This window comes from Merops nubicus, unplaced genomic scaffold, assembly GCF_000691845.1.
Source record: "Merops nubicus isolate BGI_N331 unplaced genomic scaffold, ASM69184v1 scaffold26322, whole genome shotgun sequence".
NCBI lineage: Eukaryota > Metazoa > Chordata > Aves > Coraciiformes > Meropidae > Merops > Merops nubicus.
In genome coordinates this window covers 16158-34326 of record NW_008593237.1, presented here as the reverse complement: position 1 = coordinate 34326, position 18169 = coordinate 16158, and the positions used below count along the sequence as shown (strand labels likewise).

General features: G+C 47.1%; 1 protein-coding gene across 1 annotated transcript in view; it reads left to right on the top strand.

Annotated features, from left to right (window-relative positions):
- Window positions 1–1576: 1576 nt before the first annotated feature.
- The window catches only part of LOC103768260 (AT-rich interactive domain-containing protein 1A-like), a gene marked incomplete at its 3' end in the record, with an annotated part of 32747 nt that continues 16154 nt past the window's right edge, over window positions 1577–18169 (top strand). The window contains exons 1-3 of the mRNA XM_008935401.1: window positions 1577–1786; window positions 2417–2872; window positions 3890–4003. Of these exons, the coding sequence (XP_008933649.1) occupies window positions 1586–1786; window positions 2417–2872; window positions 3890–4003 (771 nt within the window). The remainder of the gene's footprint in view (window positions 1787–2416; window positions 2873–3889; window positions 4004–18169) is intronic.

Below are 18169 nucleotides of genomic sequence, written 5' to 3'. Positions count from 1 at the left end.
CCCTGCTGTGGGTGAGCTGCTGGAGCAGGGGGGTTGGATGAGATGATCCCCAGAGGTCCCTTCCCACCCCCCCACCCTTTTGTGATTCTATGAAGTGACCTAAGGGAGCCCGATTTCAGCTGAGCAGGTGTCCCCCTTACCAAAATCGGGGTACTCATCCCACCAGCTCCCCTGGAGTCCCCCTGTGGCCCAGCTCCCCTGAGGCATTGCCTGCTGGCTGGGCTGGGCGCCCCGACTCGCCTGGCAGCCCAGACACCACAGACAGCTGGTCAAACAAATGCTTGCAGGGTCTGTGTGTTGGGACTTCAAGCTGTGCTGGCTCCTGGGGTAGGATTTTCTGAAGTGTAGCATACTGCACGAACTTTTTTTTTTTCCTCCTGGGAGGGTGGATTCTGCAAACATGAGTGAAACACTGTTCTGGTCTCCAGGATTGTTTTGGGTTTCCAGCAGGAGCTGGCTCTGTGTGATGTTTGCTTGTGCAGGCCTGTAGTGCCACTCCTCAAGCACCTGATCTCAGCAAGAGAGGGTGGATCTGTACAAATACCACCCTAGGGCTAGTTGCAGGAAGGAATGGTGTAATAGAGAGTCCATTGTCATGGTGATCTGGTGAAAAACATCTAATTGGTATTAGTTAGGTCATCAGGAGATCAGTGAACAATTCTTATTCTGTCTGAGGGATGGAGGTTAAAGACTGTGCCTGAGATTCATTTAGAGATCTACCCAAGCAGTCCTTGCTTTCCTCTGCAAAACAACCTGCCTAGGTGGGAAGACTCTCTTTGGAGGTATATGGTATTTTTAGGAAATTTGGTTGACTCTTCTTGTGTCTCGATTTCAGGCAGGGGTAGCTCAGATCAGGAGGTCCCAGGAAAGTTGTGTTGATTCACTCGTCTCATCGTGTCTGCTCTAAAACTCAGGGACCTGACTTTCAAGGCTGACAGTTTTGTTTTCATGCATCTGAAAGAACTGCATTTAGAAACCTTTATTCTACAAAGGGCAGCAGACACAAAGCACATGTAAAAAAATCCATGTATATATGCAAAAATGGAACTGCAGCCTTGAATGCTGTGAATGTCAGCAGCACTGCCCAGTATTACTACATCACTGTGGATTAATTGAAATGTCTAAGTGTAAATTAACAGCCTGTAGTGTTTTGGGAGACCTTGTTACATGTGAAAGAGGCAGCGTTTCTGTGAATATTTAAATCTTCAGCCTAAGTTTTCATTGTTGTGGAATATCTGGATATTAAACTACTATGTACTGTGGGGAAAAGCCACTCACACTGGTACTTGATCTTCCTTAATGATCCTTCTCCCCTTCTTTCCTGTCCTCTGGCCACAGGAGATATGTCAGTGTCAAAAGACTTCTCACTGGGTTTGTTCTTTGTGAAGCATCCTAGCAGGAATCCTCCTGTAATTCAGACTGTAACTCTGGGGCTTAGCACCAGAGAAGGGAGGGATGAGCTTCTGCTGCTCTGCGCCAACCTGTTGAGGTTCTCTTCTGGGGTTTTGGGGAATTTGTGAACAATTCCAATGTGCAGCTGGATCTACATGGTGTGTCACAACTTGCTTTGCAGCCTTCAAGCCCAATGGATCAGATGGGGAAGATGAGACCTCAGCCCTATGGAGGAAACAACCCATACACACAACAGCAGGGACCTCAGGCTGGGCCCCAGCAAGGACACGGCTACCCAGGACAGCCATATGGGCCACAGACTCCCCAGAGATACCCCATGGGAATGCAAAGCAGGACACAAAGTACAATGGGCAGCATCTCATATGCACAACAGGTAGAGCACCCAAACTTCTGTAGTCTCTGTTTACAGCAGGGGCAGAAGAGCCTCAGTGTCTTCTGAAGGAACCACCTCCAGCTGTGCTGGAGTCCATGGCTTTGGTAGAGTGGTTTTTCTTAAGGCTCTGTGGATCCAGGTGTGATCCATGTACCTGTGGAATCCTTGCTTCCAAGGGAGGCAGTGGCAGAGCAGTGGATCAAACATGGGAAAAACAAACAGTGAGGGGAGTGAGATGTTCTTTCCTCTGTGTGCTGTTAAAGACATAGCTCTTCTGCAGAAGAAAGGACTTTAGGTTGGTTTTGGCTCATTACATGATCCAAGTGGCTCCTGCTGGACTGTTTGCAGGATTCAGAAGGCTGCCTTGTTTGTTCATTTGCCTTTTTCTTTTTTGAACAAGCAGTCTTTCCTTTGAGTGTTGCTGTCATTGAAGAGTGGTCAGATGGGGATCCCTAAAAACTTAGTTATGGTTCCTATTAACATTTTGGTACCACCAAGAATGATGTCATATACAGGTGACTTCAGCTGTTGTCTGGGGAGTGCCTAGGTAGTGACAATTTGTTGTTCTTGAGCATAACTCTGTGTGTGTATGTAAAATACCATCCTAACTCTTGCCTTCTTCTCCTCTAGATTCCTCCTTACGGACAGCAGGGCCCGAGTGCATATGGGCAGCAAAGCCAGACTCCATATTACAACCAGCAAAGCCCTCATCCCCAGCAGCAGCAGCCTCCATACTCTCAGCAGCCTCCATCCCAGACCCCTCACTCTCAGCCTTCTTATCAGCAGCAGCAACAGCCTCAGTCTCAACCTCCCCAACTCCAGACATCGCAGCCCGCGTATTCTCAGCAGCAGTCCCAGCCGCCCCATCAGCAGTCCCCGACTCCCTACCCTCAGCAGCAGTCCACGGCCCAGCAGCACCAACAGAGCCAGCCTCCCTACTCCCAGCAGCAGTCCCAGTCACCCTACCAGCAGCAGCAGCAAACCCAGCAGACGGCTTCCTCAGCTCTTTCACAGCAGTCCTCCTCATACCCCCAGTCGCAGCCGCCGCAGTCCGCGTACTCCCAGCAGCGCTTCCCCCCTCCTCAGGTAGGCTGTCTCCTGCTTGCTTGCCTTCTGTAAGGAATTCTTAAAGAAATTTGGGCAAATCCTTTCCTTTGTGCATTAAAATTGGTTGAACTACACGTCAGCAAGCTGGCTGGAATGATTATGGTGATAGAAGTGCTGCCTTCTCTGTTGTGTTCAGATCTGTATCTCTTAGAGAGAGATATTGTGGTGGTAACAGGCTGAGCCAGGCTAACAACTGCAGTTCTGGAGACTAGTGTGGAGTAAATGCTGCTCATTGGCAATACCAGTCTAAAGGATTTCCTAGCAGAATGGTTTTCATGCTGTGGCCTGCAGAAGTTCTCCAGGTGGTCTCCAGAGCCCCTTGGTTCAGCACAATAGCAGAACGCAGTTTGCGGAGTGACACGTAGATGGTGACAAAAGAGTTTGCTCTTCAGTGTAAAACTTGGCTTTGAGGAGGAGAAATAAAGCAGCAAGTGCATGGGATTGAAGATAAGATCATGAAGCCAATTTATTTTATTTTTCATAGATTGCATTTCTTTTCAGCAAGGTGTAATAATATTTTAACAGTGAAAAACTGGCTGGGACCTTCCAGCAAACCTTGCAATGCGTTTAAGGTAGATTTTGAGAAGTGGATGATTTGAAATCATTTGCCTTGTTTGTGTAATGAAGTACTTAAAGCTCGTAAGATGTTAGAAGGTCAAGAAGCTAAGTGAGCAGTCTCTCCCAGGACAGCCTCTGTTCTTTAAGATCTGTAATAAAGGAAAGGCAGAGAATTACTGTTCTGTCATGTTTTAGATGACTTCTCCCAGCACTGTGTCCCTGTCCAGCAGTGTTTGTCCTCCTGCAGAGCAGTGGGCGTGCTGGCTCCAGCACTTTGCTGCCTTATTTCCTGTTTTGGGCAAATGTCACTGGGAGTACATAATTCTTCCACAATGTGAGAATACACCAGAGTGGTTCCAGCAGAGTCTTTATTTTATTCCCGTTTGTGTGTGTGTGTGTGTGTTTTTTTTTTTTTTTTGGTGTTTCTTGATGTTTCAGGAGTTATCTCAAGACTCATTTGGGTCCCAGGCATCATCTGCTCCCTCAATGGCTTCCAGTAAAGGGCAAGAAGATATGAACTTGAATCTTCAGTCCAGACCTTCTAGCCTGCCGGTGAGTGGTGAGCTGATCTGGAAGTGAAGGGGGACGAGGGCAATCAGAAGCACAGCAGGATAAATTAGCACTGGTAGTATTCCACGTGGAAATGGGAATGATGGAGGCTGCCTGGGCTTTTTACTAAGTCATTAGCTTCTGGCTTCCCACTGGAGATTAAATGTAATTTACAAAAGTAATGGATTTGAGAGTAAACTTTAACCCTAAATACTCTGGTCTGCATGTTCTAGCTAAAAGTTTGTTTGGTGTTTGGTTTGGGGTTTTTATTTATTTAATTTTATTTTTTTTTGAGATTTCTGTTTGCAGTGGCTGAAGTACCAGACTGCTGCTAGAGTAGACCCTGACCTCCAGGGGAAGGTGTCTCATTTTTGGTTTATTTTCATGTTCTGTAGCCCACTGTAGCACTGGTGGTTTGCACACTGGCAGCACGGTGCCCTCTCTGTGTTGTTGGATCCTTATACTGCTGATTTAAGCTGCTTTGGTCCAGTCTGACTGAACAGTTGGTGAAGAAGAAAGTTTATTAGTACCTGGAGTGAGGAAGATCAGTCACAGAGAGCTCCTTCCTTGACAGATGGAGAATTATATTTTCTTTTGCATTCTAAATCTGTTTGTTGTATGTACAGTGAACAGTTGGGTATGAGATCAGTTCCAGCAGGTTTTGGACCAGGATAGTTTTTAACTTTTGGATTAAAACTTCATCAAGAAAACGGAGAAGGGTTAAAAATTTAGGTGAGTTTGCACAAGTTGAGCTGTGCCTCTGACTCGGAGGAAGAGTTTTGAGCTGCTGAGTTCTGATTTTGCTGGTTACTTCCATGGTAAGCAGTAGGAAGTGAGTGAGCTTTTATTTTTTTATTTGGCCACTGGCTAAGTCAGTTTTCTAAGCTGCAGTTGGATTGGTCTGAGGAGAGCGAGCTGTGTATGTAGCAAAGTTATTTTTGCTCTCAGCAATGAGAACAGCTTTGTTGTGAGCCCCTTGAAATAATTCCTTTGGATTGTGGGTACAAATTGTCACCCGAAACACAAAGTGATTCTAGTTCTGACCACCTAATGGGAGTAGTTGTAGGTTGTTTCTTTTCTCTTTCTTTTTCCTTTTTTTTTTTTTCTTTTTTTTTTTTCCTTTTGGACCCTGATTACAAAGATTTAATTTGTTCTGAGGCCTGGGGAAAAAATCCTTTTTAAATAGCATGTTTCTTTCCACTCTGCCTCTCCACAAGATCTTCCATGTGACCCATCTTCTGGCAAAGAATGTAGGAAAAGTGAAGCCACTGAAGTAATTGAAGAAATTGCTCCAGCTCTGAACGGTGGGAAGTCCTGTTCCGTGGCATTGTTGATAAAGCCTTGATGAATCCTACCAATCAGCGCCCTCTGACTCAGATTATAGGAATTAGCTGCTCTGCTTAGCAGAAGTGGCTCCTTCTCAGCACCAAGTGGGAGTTTGTTTTAGACCTTGTGGTTAAATGTATTTGGCCCCTTTCAAGTTTTTCCTTTTCCCAAGCAGTTTGAGAAAAGGTAACTATCTCTGCTCTGAAGGGCCTAGGAAGGAGGGAATGTGATGATCCACTGTAAAAGTTTGAAGTGTCCACCAGTTTCTGATCAGGTGCTTTAGAGGTTTGCTGGAGAGAAATCCAGGGTGCAAAAAAGGGCTTCAGCTTTTAGAACCGGCTGACTGTAAAGCTCATTTCTGTTCTAAATAGATTCACAGTCTGGTTTTCCTGGCTTTAGCACCAAATAATTTGCATTTAAGAAGCTCAGCAGTCTTTATCTTGCCCAAACCTGGTGTATTTTTGGGCCTTTTCTTCCTTGGTAGGCAAAAATTTTAAAAAAAGGAGGCCCCCTGCAGAAACTCACACATATTCTTGCACAAGTTTCATAATTCCTTGTCTCCTTGTTAGGACCTTGTAGGACACAACCAGCACCCGTGTCTGTAAATTGAGAAATGCATCAGGCAGTGATTCTGTGGAATAGTTTGAAGGGAGGACCTCTGAGGTGTGTGGAAGCCAACTCTTTGTTTCAGTGATGAATCTCTTGCACAAAGTTTGGCCTGGGGACACTTAGAAACAAGAGTTAATGGAAAGGTGCTATCCATTTCTTTTTATCTTCCTTATATTGCTCAGTCTGTGTGTTGTAGGAAGTTTTATCCTACTCAGGAGGATTCCTAGATCCCTCTTTTGCCATTATATATGACTTACACAAGCATAGTTAGTTTGTGGACCTCCAATTTTTATGGAGTTCTGAGCCCTTTGCCAAGCCTCAGTGGGCACAGTGGATATCTTGGAATCGGGGCAAATTGTGCCATGCATCATTTTTAATTAAACAGAGATCAGCTCCAGCAGGAAAAGGAGGTTGCTGCTTTTTAGGTTCTTAGGAAGTGTTAAATGTATGTACCCAATGCCTTTTACACATAAATATTGTACATCAGCTTTAATGCTGGAATTCTGAGCAATAAAGGGGGGGAATATTTCTTGGGCTGATCCTATCACCATTCCATTTCAGGAGGTGGTGATCTCCTAGATGATGACATTGTCAAGTTATTCAGCTCCTGTGGCTTTGTTAGGATCTGCTTGAGAAATGTCATGTTGATTGTTCTGGGTGGAGGTCCTCAAAGTATCTTAGTGATAATGACTTTTTGTGTCACTAACTAAACTTTCTCCTGATGATGTTCCCTTATTCAGACTTCTAACAGCAGCAGAGTCAGAAATCAGAAGTTACTGATTTCTCTAATGCTCTGTGTGCTTCTAAGTGAGTAGCAAAATGTCTGGTTTTTCATTTCTGCTTGTGCTGTGGGCAGTTCTAGCTCAAGGGTTTCCTGGTTTGTTGTTCCCTTTCTGAAGTCTGTACTGGCAGTGTTTTGGGGAGGCTGCTGCTGCTGACTTGAACTCGCCAGTGCCTCTCAGAGTAATTCATCCCCACGAGTGTCCTGGCTGATCCTCTTTCCTGTAACAGGCTAGGTGAAGATTTTCTCAGAAGAATTTGCTGCTTCCCTGGGGAGTCTGTCAGGATTGCAGCTAAACTAAACCTAGATGGGTATTGTGTTTGAGAGAAGTGTGGGTTTTTTGTGTCTGGGTGTAATAGAGGAATAGTAATCCTCAGTGTAAATCTGTTTCTCCCAGGAGATTCCCTCGTCACTTCTCCTTAGCAAAGAATTCTTCCTGGCAAGTTGTATCCAGTTTACATGGTGTCCTTACCTTTTGAGGCTTGGATTTGGAGTCTGTAGGAATCAGATATTTCCAGCTGTTAATCACCTTCTGCTTAGACAGGGAAGGTGCTGGTAGCAGGTACAATGGAAGCAGACATGGTGCTAGGACATCCCTTTGAGTTTGGGTTGCAAATCAGTTCTGCTGCAAAGTTCTCTGGAGTTTAAGATTTGTTGGGAGCAATTTCTTCTCTCATTGTGGAGCATGCAGCAGATTGTTATCTTGCCTGTCTCTGTCTTGTGGGTTGCCTTGAAGGAGCTGAGTGCAAGTTCGGGCAACCTGGGTTAGGGCTTCCAGGTTGCCCCCAAAAGCCATTTATAAAGCAAATCTGATTTGATACCGGTATATACTGGCTTGTATTTGGTTTTCACTGGTCCTGGGATTTCTTTGGTGAAGCTTTCCTATGTGTGGAACCTCAGACTTCTGTAAGAGGTATTGTTTCCAGCAGTGCTTTGACAGGAAAGGTTCTGCACGGGCTGGGTCCTCTGGCCAAACCAGGAAGGCAGATGCTGGCAAGACTTTGGAAGCTCTGAAACAGCAAGGTCGATCCTAGTTTTTGTTGCAGCAAATATGTAATGAAGCAAACTGAGGCAGCTTGGACAGAAGTTTCAAAATTCCCACCCCAGAATGTTCTTTGTTTTGGTCAGTGCACTGTGTAGCCTGAGGGAGAAACCCCATTCCCTGTTGTGGGCAATTTATTTTCTTCTTGATGTGGGGTGGGAATTGTTTTAATCTTAGTCTTTTGCACTACTAGAAAACAGTTTTGCTTATTTAGCTGCATTTCACTTGGGTTCATCTCTGACTTTAGATCTGAAAAGTGTCTTGTCAATGACAGAAAGGAATATAACAGACTGAAAACAAATCCCTGATTGGTGCTTAACTGTTGAATGTACATTCTGGTCTTGGGTCTTTGCAGGATGGATTTAGCAGGGTTAGGTTATGTAGGGAGAAGACTGAGGCTGTGGAGTTTTGGTCTGTGTGGAAAGAACCCTTCTGTGAATGTCCCCAGCAGTTGTAGGCTATATTTTTTTATTTGATTACCTCTTCGTTTCTTAAGTCAAGTAGTTTCTGAATTTGGAGACTGGAGGTTGTCACAGAGACACTGTTCTGACTCTCTGTTCTTACAGAGCAGTCGTTTCAACTTGGAGTCTGTAGGTCCTTGAAGTGGAATAAAGTTGAGCTCTGTCAGCTGCATCCCCTGACCTGGAAGTAATCAATGCAACAGGCTGAAATGCAGCAAAAAAACTGCCTTAAAGCTGCCCTGGCTGGGGAGGGAGGTGCAGCCCAGGAAATGAACGTTGTCTTAAAAATTCTTGGAGCTTAAAATGAATCATTTGGGCAATTTTGGGGAGGGGGGAGGGGAAAAGAACCTTTTAAAGTTGAATCTGCTGGTCACTTCAAGCCCTTTTTTTTTCTTTTCCCATATGGAGTTTCCTGCTTCTGTTTGGTTTGTATTTGGCCTTTTGAGCTTGTCTTATTGCTTGCCTTAAGAGAGGGATTAGTGATGTCTGCATTTCAAAGCAGGGTGGTTGCATGCTGTGGTGCCTGGGCATCGCAGGGGATATGCAGATAAACACTTCAGCACCCGGAGGCTTCCCCCAGGAGCCCAGTACCTGAAACGCTGGGATTAGAGAGATCGGTGCATTCCAGTTTGTGCTGATATGAAGGTTTCTAGCCCAAGTCACAGCGTTTCTAGCCCAAGTTATGGTGATACAAGGAGCTGAGAACCTTTATTTTTCCTAACCCAGGTGCCTGTGCTGAAGCCTCTCTCACTGTGTGACCGTGGCTGTCATTTCTGTGTGAATTCATGAGAAGGCTGTGCCTTGTTTTACACTTGATCTCTTTTGTTTTACATTTTGCTAACAGTGGAGAGCATGGAATGCTGCTCGCAAAGCCAGACCAATCTTCCAGCACCTCCAGTGACATGCAAGGGCTTGAAATTAGATGATCTTGAACGTCCTTTCCAGCCCAAACCACTCTGATTCCACGTTTCATGCCTGTGTCCTGCTATTTGTCCGTGTGGCGATTTTCTCTCCTCCCACCCCTCGTTCATCCGACCCGCTGCTCGGGAGGCTGCTGCCCAGGGGGGCTCCACGGAGCCCTTCTCCCCGAGGAGCTGGGCCCTGGGGGGGCCAAGGAGCCTGCGCCGTGCTCGTTTCCTGTTTCTATTCTGGTCTCCAGCAGCTCAGCTCTGCTTCCTGCCTGCACGCCTGGCACGGAGCCCCTGCCCCCCGGCCTCGCCCCTCCTCGGCACCCACTTCAGCCGGGACCCGGGGGGCAGAGAGAGGAGCTGGTGACCCGTGGGCTGCGGGGACTGGCCCAGAGCATGGGCTGTTCCTCCAGGCCTGGCGGGCCGCTGTGGAGTCGGGGAGTTGCTGCAGGGTGAGCAGTGCTGGGCTGGGATCCCAGACAGTGGCCTGTGCTCTGTGGCACGTAGCCCCCGCGCTGCCGCAGCCCCCACGGCCAGCGCTGCTCCACCGCCCGCCGAGGGGACCCTCTGCTGCTGAACGGCCTTCCCAGGAGCTCCTTCTCCTAGGGCAGGGAAACCAGGTTTTCACTTCCTTTTCCCTGCTGATTCGGTGTCATTGGAGACCCTTGAAATGGGCGGAAGCCTCTCGGTCTGAAGTCATGTACATTAGCCTCATCCTCTTCCCTTTCCATCAAAATCTCACCCTGCCAGAGGTCCCACACTGCAGAGGAGGGCGAGTCCACACTGGTGTGACCTTCCTCTGCTGCGTGGAGCCTTGCAGGGTAAATGAAGGTGTTTAGCTGTGGCTGACAGCGCTGCACGCGTTTTAAACGCTGCCACACCTGAGCTTTCAGCTTACAGGAGTCGTCTCCCTGCTATTGTCCTTTCAGCGTGCTGGATTGACTTGTCTTGGAGAGGTGCGTGGTCATAAATGCCACGGAGAAAACTCTTTCCACATGGTGCTGAGATGTGGGGCATGGCAGGGACCCAGGGCTCAGGCTGCCCTGCTCCCTTCTCACATGGGCTTGTGCCCACGCCCTGACGGGGGCAAGGTTCACACCGGGATTTCAAACGAGTCCTGGGAATTGCAGGAAGAGTTGTGTCACTGTTTTTTATTCTGATTTCGAATCCTGTCTCACCCAGGAAAACAGAAACCTTTATTTCATTATTTTGTTTTAACAAAGGTTGCATTTCCTGAAGTGACATCTCTAGGAAAGGACTGTTCTGTCGCCCTGACCCCGGGGGGAGCACCAGGCGCACGTCAGCGTCTGGCCTGGGCCAGGTTTCCATGGTTATGGTGCCTCTTCCCCTGCATGCTCGCTGCTCTGAGCCAGGAGAATTTCCTTCATTCTTTCCAAGTGTGTCTTCAGTTTCTCTGTCCCACCCTGAGCGGTACCTGGGTCTGGTATTGCAGACAGGTTCTTGATTGGACCTGGTTTCTCGAGGGGTGCTGGCAGTGTCGGGGGGCTCAGGGGTAGCCCCTTGTGTTGCTCCATCACTGCCTCCTCACAGGCACAGCAGACTTTGGGAAGGAGCTGCCAGCTTTCAGCTGTCTCTTCAGCAAGAGGACCACCAAGCTCATCAGGCTTACAAACACTCGATGCCTTAGAAACCTTTTCTCTCCTAAAATCATCCTTCCTTCTGATTTTTTACAAATTGATTCTGTCACTCTTAAGTGTTTCAAAGAGGCTGCTGACAATACTAAAAGCTGAGTCGTCTTAAAACCCAAAGTATTGCCCTGAACAGGGGCCTTGTTAATTTTTAAATCATTTCCGACTCTTGCCTTTGCTGCATTTCTTTGCCCACCCTAACTCGTGTGGTTGGCATGGTGGCATAATCACATGCTGAGATGACTAAATGCTTTGGAGTCTAAATTGAACGTATCAGAGTCTGGAAAGCTCCTTCCAGAGGAAGCACTGCTGGGGAATTGGAATATCCTGAAGGCTGACAGTGAGAGGGTCCTTCCTGCCTCTTAGGTGATTTAGGGTTTTATGTGATCTGAGGTTTGTCTTCAGACTGAAGTTAGAATACTTAAAAACCTCTGGAAGGAAAACAAAAGCTCTTTAAATAACTGGTTTGTGGTCTGTCACCTGAGCCCCACGCTAGTTTCTCACCAAGGCCTGATGTCAGACCAGCCTTTCTGATCAACGCGATCGACTTGTAGGTCCCCCTGCATCCCCAGCACCCTCCAAAACATCGGTGTTGCTGAGAGCATCCTCAGATGCTGCTGTGATGTTGCTGCTCACTGTGCCTTCATTCCTCCCTGCTCCTTTCCTAGGACTTGTTTTAGGGTCAGTGTTGCCATTGAAGCTGGAGGTTTTAACCTTTCATGAGGCAACGCCAGATGACTGGGCCACCTTCTGAGTTAGCCAAACTGGCACTCCACCAAGCCAAAAGTTCAGCATTTACTGCTGTTGCTTAGAATACTTTGTTCTATCAACATTTAAATAAACCTGGGAGTACTTTTTTAGGAGCTGTGTAGCTTTCAAAGGGTTAAATGGAACCCCTCTTCTGGAGAGGTCGCTGATGCATTTCCCAGGGCCCTGCAGGAGAGCTCAGCACCCAGCACTCCCCGGGTGGGAACCTTGGCCTTCCACACAGTGGGTTTTCCCTTCGGCGACATCTTGTTCGGTGGATGAATCATGTTCCTCCTCCTGTACTTGGTGCTGCAACTACAGCTTTCCAATCCCTCCTCTCCAAAGACCGAGGAGATGAAATTTGTTCGTGTTGGGAGGGGGAGCAAAGCCCCTTTTGCACTCCCCTCTGCCCCTTTTTTTTGGGTTTTAATTTTATTTGCAGGGGGAAGAGGAGGCGGGGTGGCGGAGGGTAGGAGCAGTAGATGTGATTAAAGCTCCTGCCGAGGAGATCTGTGGGAGTGGAGTATCGACCTCTGAAAAATCAATGGCTGCTGCGGTAGCAGCGCTGGCTGTTCTGCAAGGTCTCCCCTTGCAGGAATGTGGCACAGCCAGCAGTGCTTCTCTCTGCCATCCTCTCTCTTGATTGTCTACCTGCTCTCCACCAGGCTCACCTATGTTTCCCCAGGTGGATTAGAACGGCAGCTTATTTTTGCGGTCGGAGTAAAATTTCCTGTGTGACACTGAGCCCCTCCTCCTGACAGCCTCCTTTCCAAATGCTCTTTTCCTGCAGTGCAGCTAGAGCCGGCAGCTTCCACCAGTTTGTCAGGAGCCAGCCTGGAAGAATGGGCTTTTCAGCTGCTTTTTTTGAGTGAGGAAACTGCACGGATCTCTCTTGCATGTTCTAGTCCCCATCTTAGGTTTGTAATTGTCGGTGCTGATGCCTGCGAGGAGCTTAAACTCCTCGGAAGGGAAGGGAACATGGACTCCATCTAGCAGTGCTGCAGCCCTGACAGTGTTACCATCCTGGTATTTGTTTTAGTGGGCAGGTATTTCTCTCTTGAAGTAGTAAAAGTCCAGCACTTGTTTCCTTTACCTAAGAACTGCTTGGATGAGTAAGTGGCAGGTAATAGGACTCGAAGGTTTTTATGCGCACCTGGTTGTGTAACCAGGATCTTGGGTTCCTCTCCAGAAGAGTTTGCTGCAGAACCTGAGAACTGTCTAGTTTCTAGTTGCTCACATGTGGTCCTTGAGCAGAGGTCGAGCGTCCAGGGGCATGTCTGAGGGGCCAAACCCAGTGATTTCATTCCATGATTAAATCCCTTTGTTCTTCTGATTGCTGATCTTGTCTCATTTTGAAGGGGAGTAGAAGAGGCAGGGCTATGGATTTAAAAAGCTTTAATGAAACACATGAATGTACTCTGCAGCTCACACTAGTGTGGCCCTGACCTTCCTCCTGGGTGTTCCCTGGTTTATGCCAGAAGATCATCTTTCCCTGGTAAACCGAACCCAAACTTTTCAGTGCCTTGGAGAGTAAGAGGGAAGAGCTGCGTGGCAGTGGAGGAAAGCTGTGGATGGTCGTGGGGACACCATCTGGTGTTGCCAGGGTTTGGTTATATTTGATTAGTCATCTTAGGTAGCTTGGGAATGTGGATGAACATTCTTCTCACAAGCACAGACACAAAATCAGCAACAGGTAAACCGGCAACTTAAAAATACATATTTTTGGTTTCTACCCCACTCCTCCCAGAGTTTGATGGAGTAGAGAGCACACACGAGCAGAGTGTTAACAACTTTCATTTCACTTTACATTCCAGAAATGTTCTAGATGTGGCAAGAGGTTTTCTTGCAGAGGCATCCTGAACACATCCATCCTCCTCCTCTTCATCTCTTATCCGTCCCATAGGCACACCAGGAATGATGATCATCTAGGAGGTGCTTTTGGTGCTCTAAAGATTAACTTTTTATCTTCTGCACAATAACTGATGATAGAAGAGCAGAGTGAGAGGATTGGTGCTCTTCTCTGGGACAACCTGTATATTTTTGGGATAGGACAGGACTTGGAAGTCTGCTTTGTCTTTGGAATAGTTCACGTTGTTCTCATGGTGGTGGTCACTCATTACATTCCCACTCAGGCTGTTGAGTGAGCCTGCAGCTGCCTACCAAACATTGAGAGCAAGCATTTGGTCCATACTGATGGATTTTGTCAGAATTTTAAAGCACAGCAGTTGAAATGGAGCTGGTGGTGACGTTGGGCTTGCAGGAGTGTAGCCCTTCCCAGTGCCTCCTCTAAGCTGGACTGACCCAGAGACTGAAAAACTCTGTTCTGACTCTGATTTGTCAGCAAGAAAAAGCTTTGGAGGCAGTGGATTGTAACTCCCTAAGATGAAAAGGATCAACTGAATTTCTACTGGTGCTTAACTTGTGTTCCCCAGCAGTTCCCCAGTGTCTGCTGGGGAACCAATCTGGAAGAAGCACATGCAGTAAGTAGGAAGGTGGTGGCAGAGCCTTCTCCAGACCCTTCCATCACCTCAATCTCAAGTCAGCTCTGCAAGGTGTGTTCTTGGATGTGATGTGAATCTGTGAGTCTGGTGTAAATGGAGCACGGCGAGGTCTCCAGGCCGCTCTGTGTTACCAGAGCAAGTGCTTTGTGAGGCATGAGATGTGAGATTCAGTTGTCTGTGCTGTCGAAGGAGGAGTGAGTCTATCTGTTGCCCTGGAATAGCAGGGAGATCCCAGCTTGCCAGTCAGCTGTGTAATTTTTTGTGATAGGACTGAGGTATTTTGGGTGTGGAAATAAAGGGGAAGGGAAGGATAAGCTTGTGATTTTTAAGTGTTGCTAGTTCTTGAATGAATGGAAAAGAAACTGCAGAGAAAAATGAAATTGTAGTAGAAAGTGGGTATTCCTATTAGTCAGAAGCAGTGAAGAGGCTTTTTTCCTTTCAGAAAGAATCGGAGAATAAATTTAGCCATTGTTCTCTGGTCTTGCTTGTAAGCATCTTTATGGAAACAACTGGCCTTACAGAATTTATAAGCTCCACCACATGCTCGTCTTGATCATAATTTCCTTGAGTGCTATCTAGTGATCTGGTAGTGCTGACAATCGTCAGAGCCTGCCTGCACTCCTCCCCTCTTCCCCCACACTTCTCACATGTACTTAGGTCAGGGATGGGCAGGGGAGTAGCAGAGGAAGGCTGCAGTCCCCAGCGAGGAGATCAGTTTGCTTTCTGGTCAGTCTTCCTGCTCTTCCAGATCAGTGGGGTGGGCCAGAGTGGAGCCTTGAATCTCTTCTCCTCTGGGGTTTTGTTACCTTGATCTTAAGTATTTCTTGGTTGTTTCATCTTTGTGTTTGTTTAACAAATGAGCTTGTATCAGATAGTGAAATGGTGGTAACTCTTCTCCTGGAAAAGTCACCGTGCCTTTTCCAGCATCATCTAACCAGCTCCCTTGTGCTGGTCATGCCAGGACTTGCAGCCCTTTCCCCGAGACAGCTGAACTCCCCTGCCCCCTCCTTTGGGTACCAGCTTGTGTGATTTCAGGCATGGGTTTGTTGTGGTGTGAAAAGAAGGTGTTAGCTGCTGAGTCCTTGTTTGTCAGCAGTCCTGACAAACCCATGCTGGCATCAGTGAGGGCTGGGCAACCAGTCGCAGCTGGAACGGTTATCGTCCCGGGGTCCCCGTGGGCTTCCGCTATCAGGTCACATCCCAAAATAACACTGGGCAGTATTTCAAGTGAAGAAACTCAGGCTTTGGGGCTGCAGCCAGCCTGGAGTGTGAGATTCTGTGTGAAATAGTTGGAATCCCTCCAGCGTTTTTGATCTGCATGGCAGATGAGCAATAAAACGCATAAAAAACCACATTGGAAACACGTGAGGAAATTCTCCAGACCCTGACGTTTCCTTCAAGTTGGCAGAGTTACTGCTGTGGAGCCTCACCTCCCGTCTGGGCTCGATTGGCTGTGCTCTCCAGGAGGAGGGGAGAGGAGAGCCCTTCTCCTGGGGCTGCCGTGTCTTTCCAGGTCTCCTCCTGATGCTCTGTGGGAGGCCAATAAAAGCTCGCTGGCCCTCTCCTCTTGGGCTTGGTCCAGAACCCGCTGACGGCAGCAGGTCTCTGTGATTTCAGTGAGCTTTGCTGTTTTTTAAAGGCTTCTCTACTACAGCTGTTCTTAAAACAGTCTGTAGAGAGATTGAGAGGTTTCTTTCTCCCCTGGTTTGTGATGCACTTGAGTAAATGGGACATCAGAGCTGGAGGATGTCCTTTGGAAGAAAAATAACCAAACCTTGGTGGTTGGCGTCCTGAGAAAATAACTTGATAGGTTAAAAACAGCTCCTTACCAGGTAGCTGCTTGCACTTGGACATCCCAGTCCCTGTTTCTCTCCTTCCCCTTGCACAGGAGTCTCACTTCTGAGAAACTCAGTCCTGCTGAATAAAACTCTCAGAAAATGCCATTGTGCTGGCAGAGCATTTGTGTGCTGGGAAATGATTTTACTGATGGCATTCATAGAACGTACAGACCTTCAGAGCTGGAAGTCACTTTATGAGTTGCTTGATTTTTATGGTCCTGTTTGAATTCATGTTCTAAGGTACAGGAAAGGTTGAGCTGTAATTCACTTTTAACTTGGTTAATGTGATGATCTGAGCATCTGATGCAGAGCCCCATGGCTAGAAGGCCTCCTGCTCCTCGGTGAGGTCCCTGATGGTATGCCAGCAATGCAGAGGGGCCCTGGCTCCTCATCTCCAGCAACTCTGCATTAACCTGCTTAATTAAAACTGAATGTTTTTTAAATGACTTGCAGTACTTAGGTTAAGCTTTGATGCACAGGCAAGGTCGAAGACATCAGCTTTACAGATTGTTATCTAGTTCCTCAGGAGTTAATTTTCGAACAGTTTTTAACTTTGCTTCATTTTATATCTTGCAGAGATTTTCGTGCCTGGCATTACCAAGTCAGATCCTCTTTAGTCTGCCCAGTTCATCTGTGAATGTTGCTTGTACCTTGTAGCAGACAGGTCCTCAGGTCCTGGAGACAAACCTCTTGCCTCCTGGAGAAGCACATCACTTATACCCCTGATAATGGAAGGAAACTTCCCCATTTCACCCCACATATTTGCTCTGTATCTGTCCTTTCATGCCAATACTTTGTCTCAGGTGTACATTTTTATAAATTTTTTTTTTCTTTTGAGCCTTTTTTTCCTTTGTAGACTCTGCCCCTCTGGTCTGGAGGTTTAACTGCTCTCAAACACCATATCCACATAAGCTCACAGTGGTGGAGGTGTTGAAGCTGCAAAGGGTTTTGGCCTCCAGCTTGATTTCAGTGGTGGTGAAAGTGGTGTTTGGATGCACCTGGCTGATAGAGACTAACAGCACCTTCATGCATTTAAGGGAAATACCAATGTTTCCATCCAATTTTAGTTTGGACTGAATGTGTTTCTGGACATTCTGGTCTCTTTGTTGACTTGGAGAGGAATCTAGGTGTGTATCTCACACCAGTGGCTGAAGTTAAATGCAGCAAGTCCCAGGGAGAGAGATGTTTTGCTCTTGTTTTTGTTGGTTGATCCTTTTTAATGCAAAATATTGGAAATATTGTCTCCTTACTCCTGCTTCAGGTGGTTTCTGCAGTAGGAATGTGGGGTTTGTCGAAAGTTGTCCTGGAGAAAAAGTAAGTAGCTGCATAAAGGAGCAATGCTTTTGATGTTACAATAGTTATGAAAATTGCAAGAGCTCTTAGACACTATTTTTAGGCTTTTTCTGCAGTTTTTAGCTTTCGTTGAAATAAAACAAAGCTGCTCTTTTTTCTCAGGAAGATAATGCTTCAGCAGTAAACAAATATACCTCTGAGACCATCATGCAGGAAATGATCTCTCAAACAGGAGCAGTAATGGAAAAGGAGGAAGGACATGCTCTGCACTAAGGCATCTCACCAAGTGACTGGTGTTTTCAGCCCAAACAGAGCATTTGCTGGCATTTGTTAGAAGCATTTTGATCAAATTCTGCTGTTAGAATAGACAACATTGTCCTGCTGCAGCAGACAGCTGGAGGTGCTGCAGCTGATGGCCAGTGCTCCCATTCTGAACGTCCCTGTCTGTCCCACCAGTGTGATGAGCTGGTTGGAGATCTCCTGGGTTGTGTTTTATTCTTCAGTAGCTCCAGTTTTCCCCTTCTGAGGATGTGGTGACATGTCTCCAGCTTGGATGAGGAGGACATGCTGTCAGAGCCTCTTCACACACCACCTGGCAGGCAGGTGCTGTGGAGCAGTACAGCTCTTGCTTGCTTCTGAAGGCTGATAAATTTGCAGTATCCCATGCCTGAGGCCCTTCCACACTGCACAGAGCTGGGAGAGTATCACCTGAGCTGCTCCTAAACGAGGCATCATCCAGGCAGTGTAAACAAGACCAGGGTGTCCACGTTATTTATCAGTTGGCTTGGCCTTTCTGCCTGGTGTTTTCAATGAGTTTGGCTCTGTTTGTGCTGGTCAGCTGAATTCTCTGCAGAGGGAGTTATCAGAAATGCCTCTGGGGCTCATGGCCAGAACTTCTCTGATCCAGGGTTGATTGCTCTGGAAGTCTTGGAGAGGTTAGGTGAAGTCCTGGTAAGCTCTGGTTGGCCACTTCCTCACCTGCTCTCATCCTTTGAATCTCTGGTAGAGATTTTA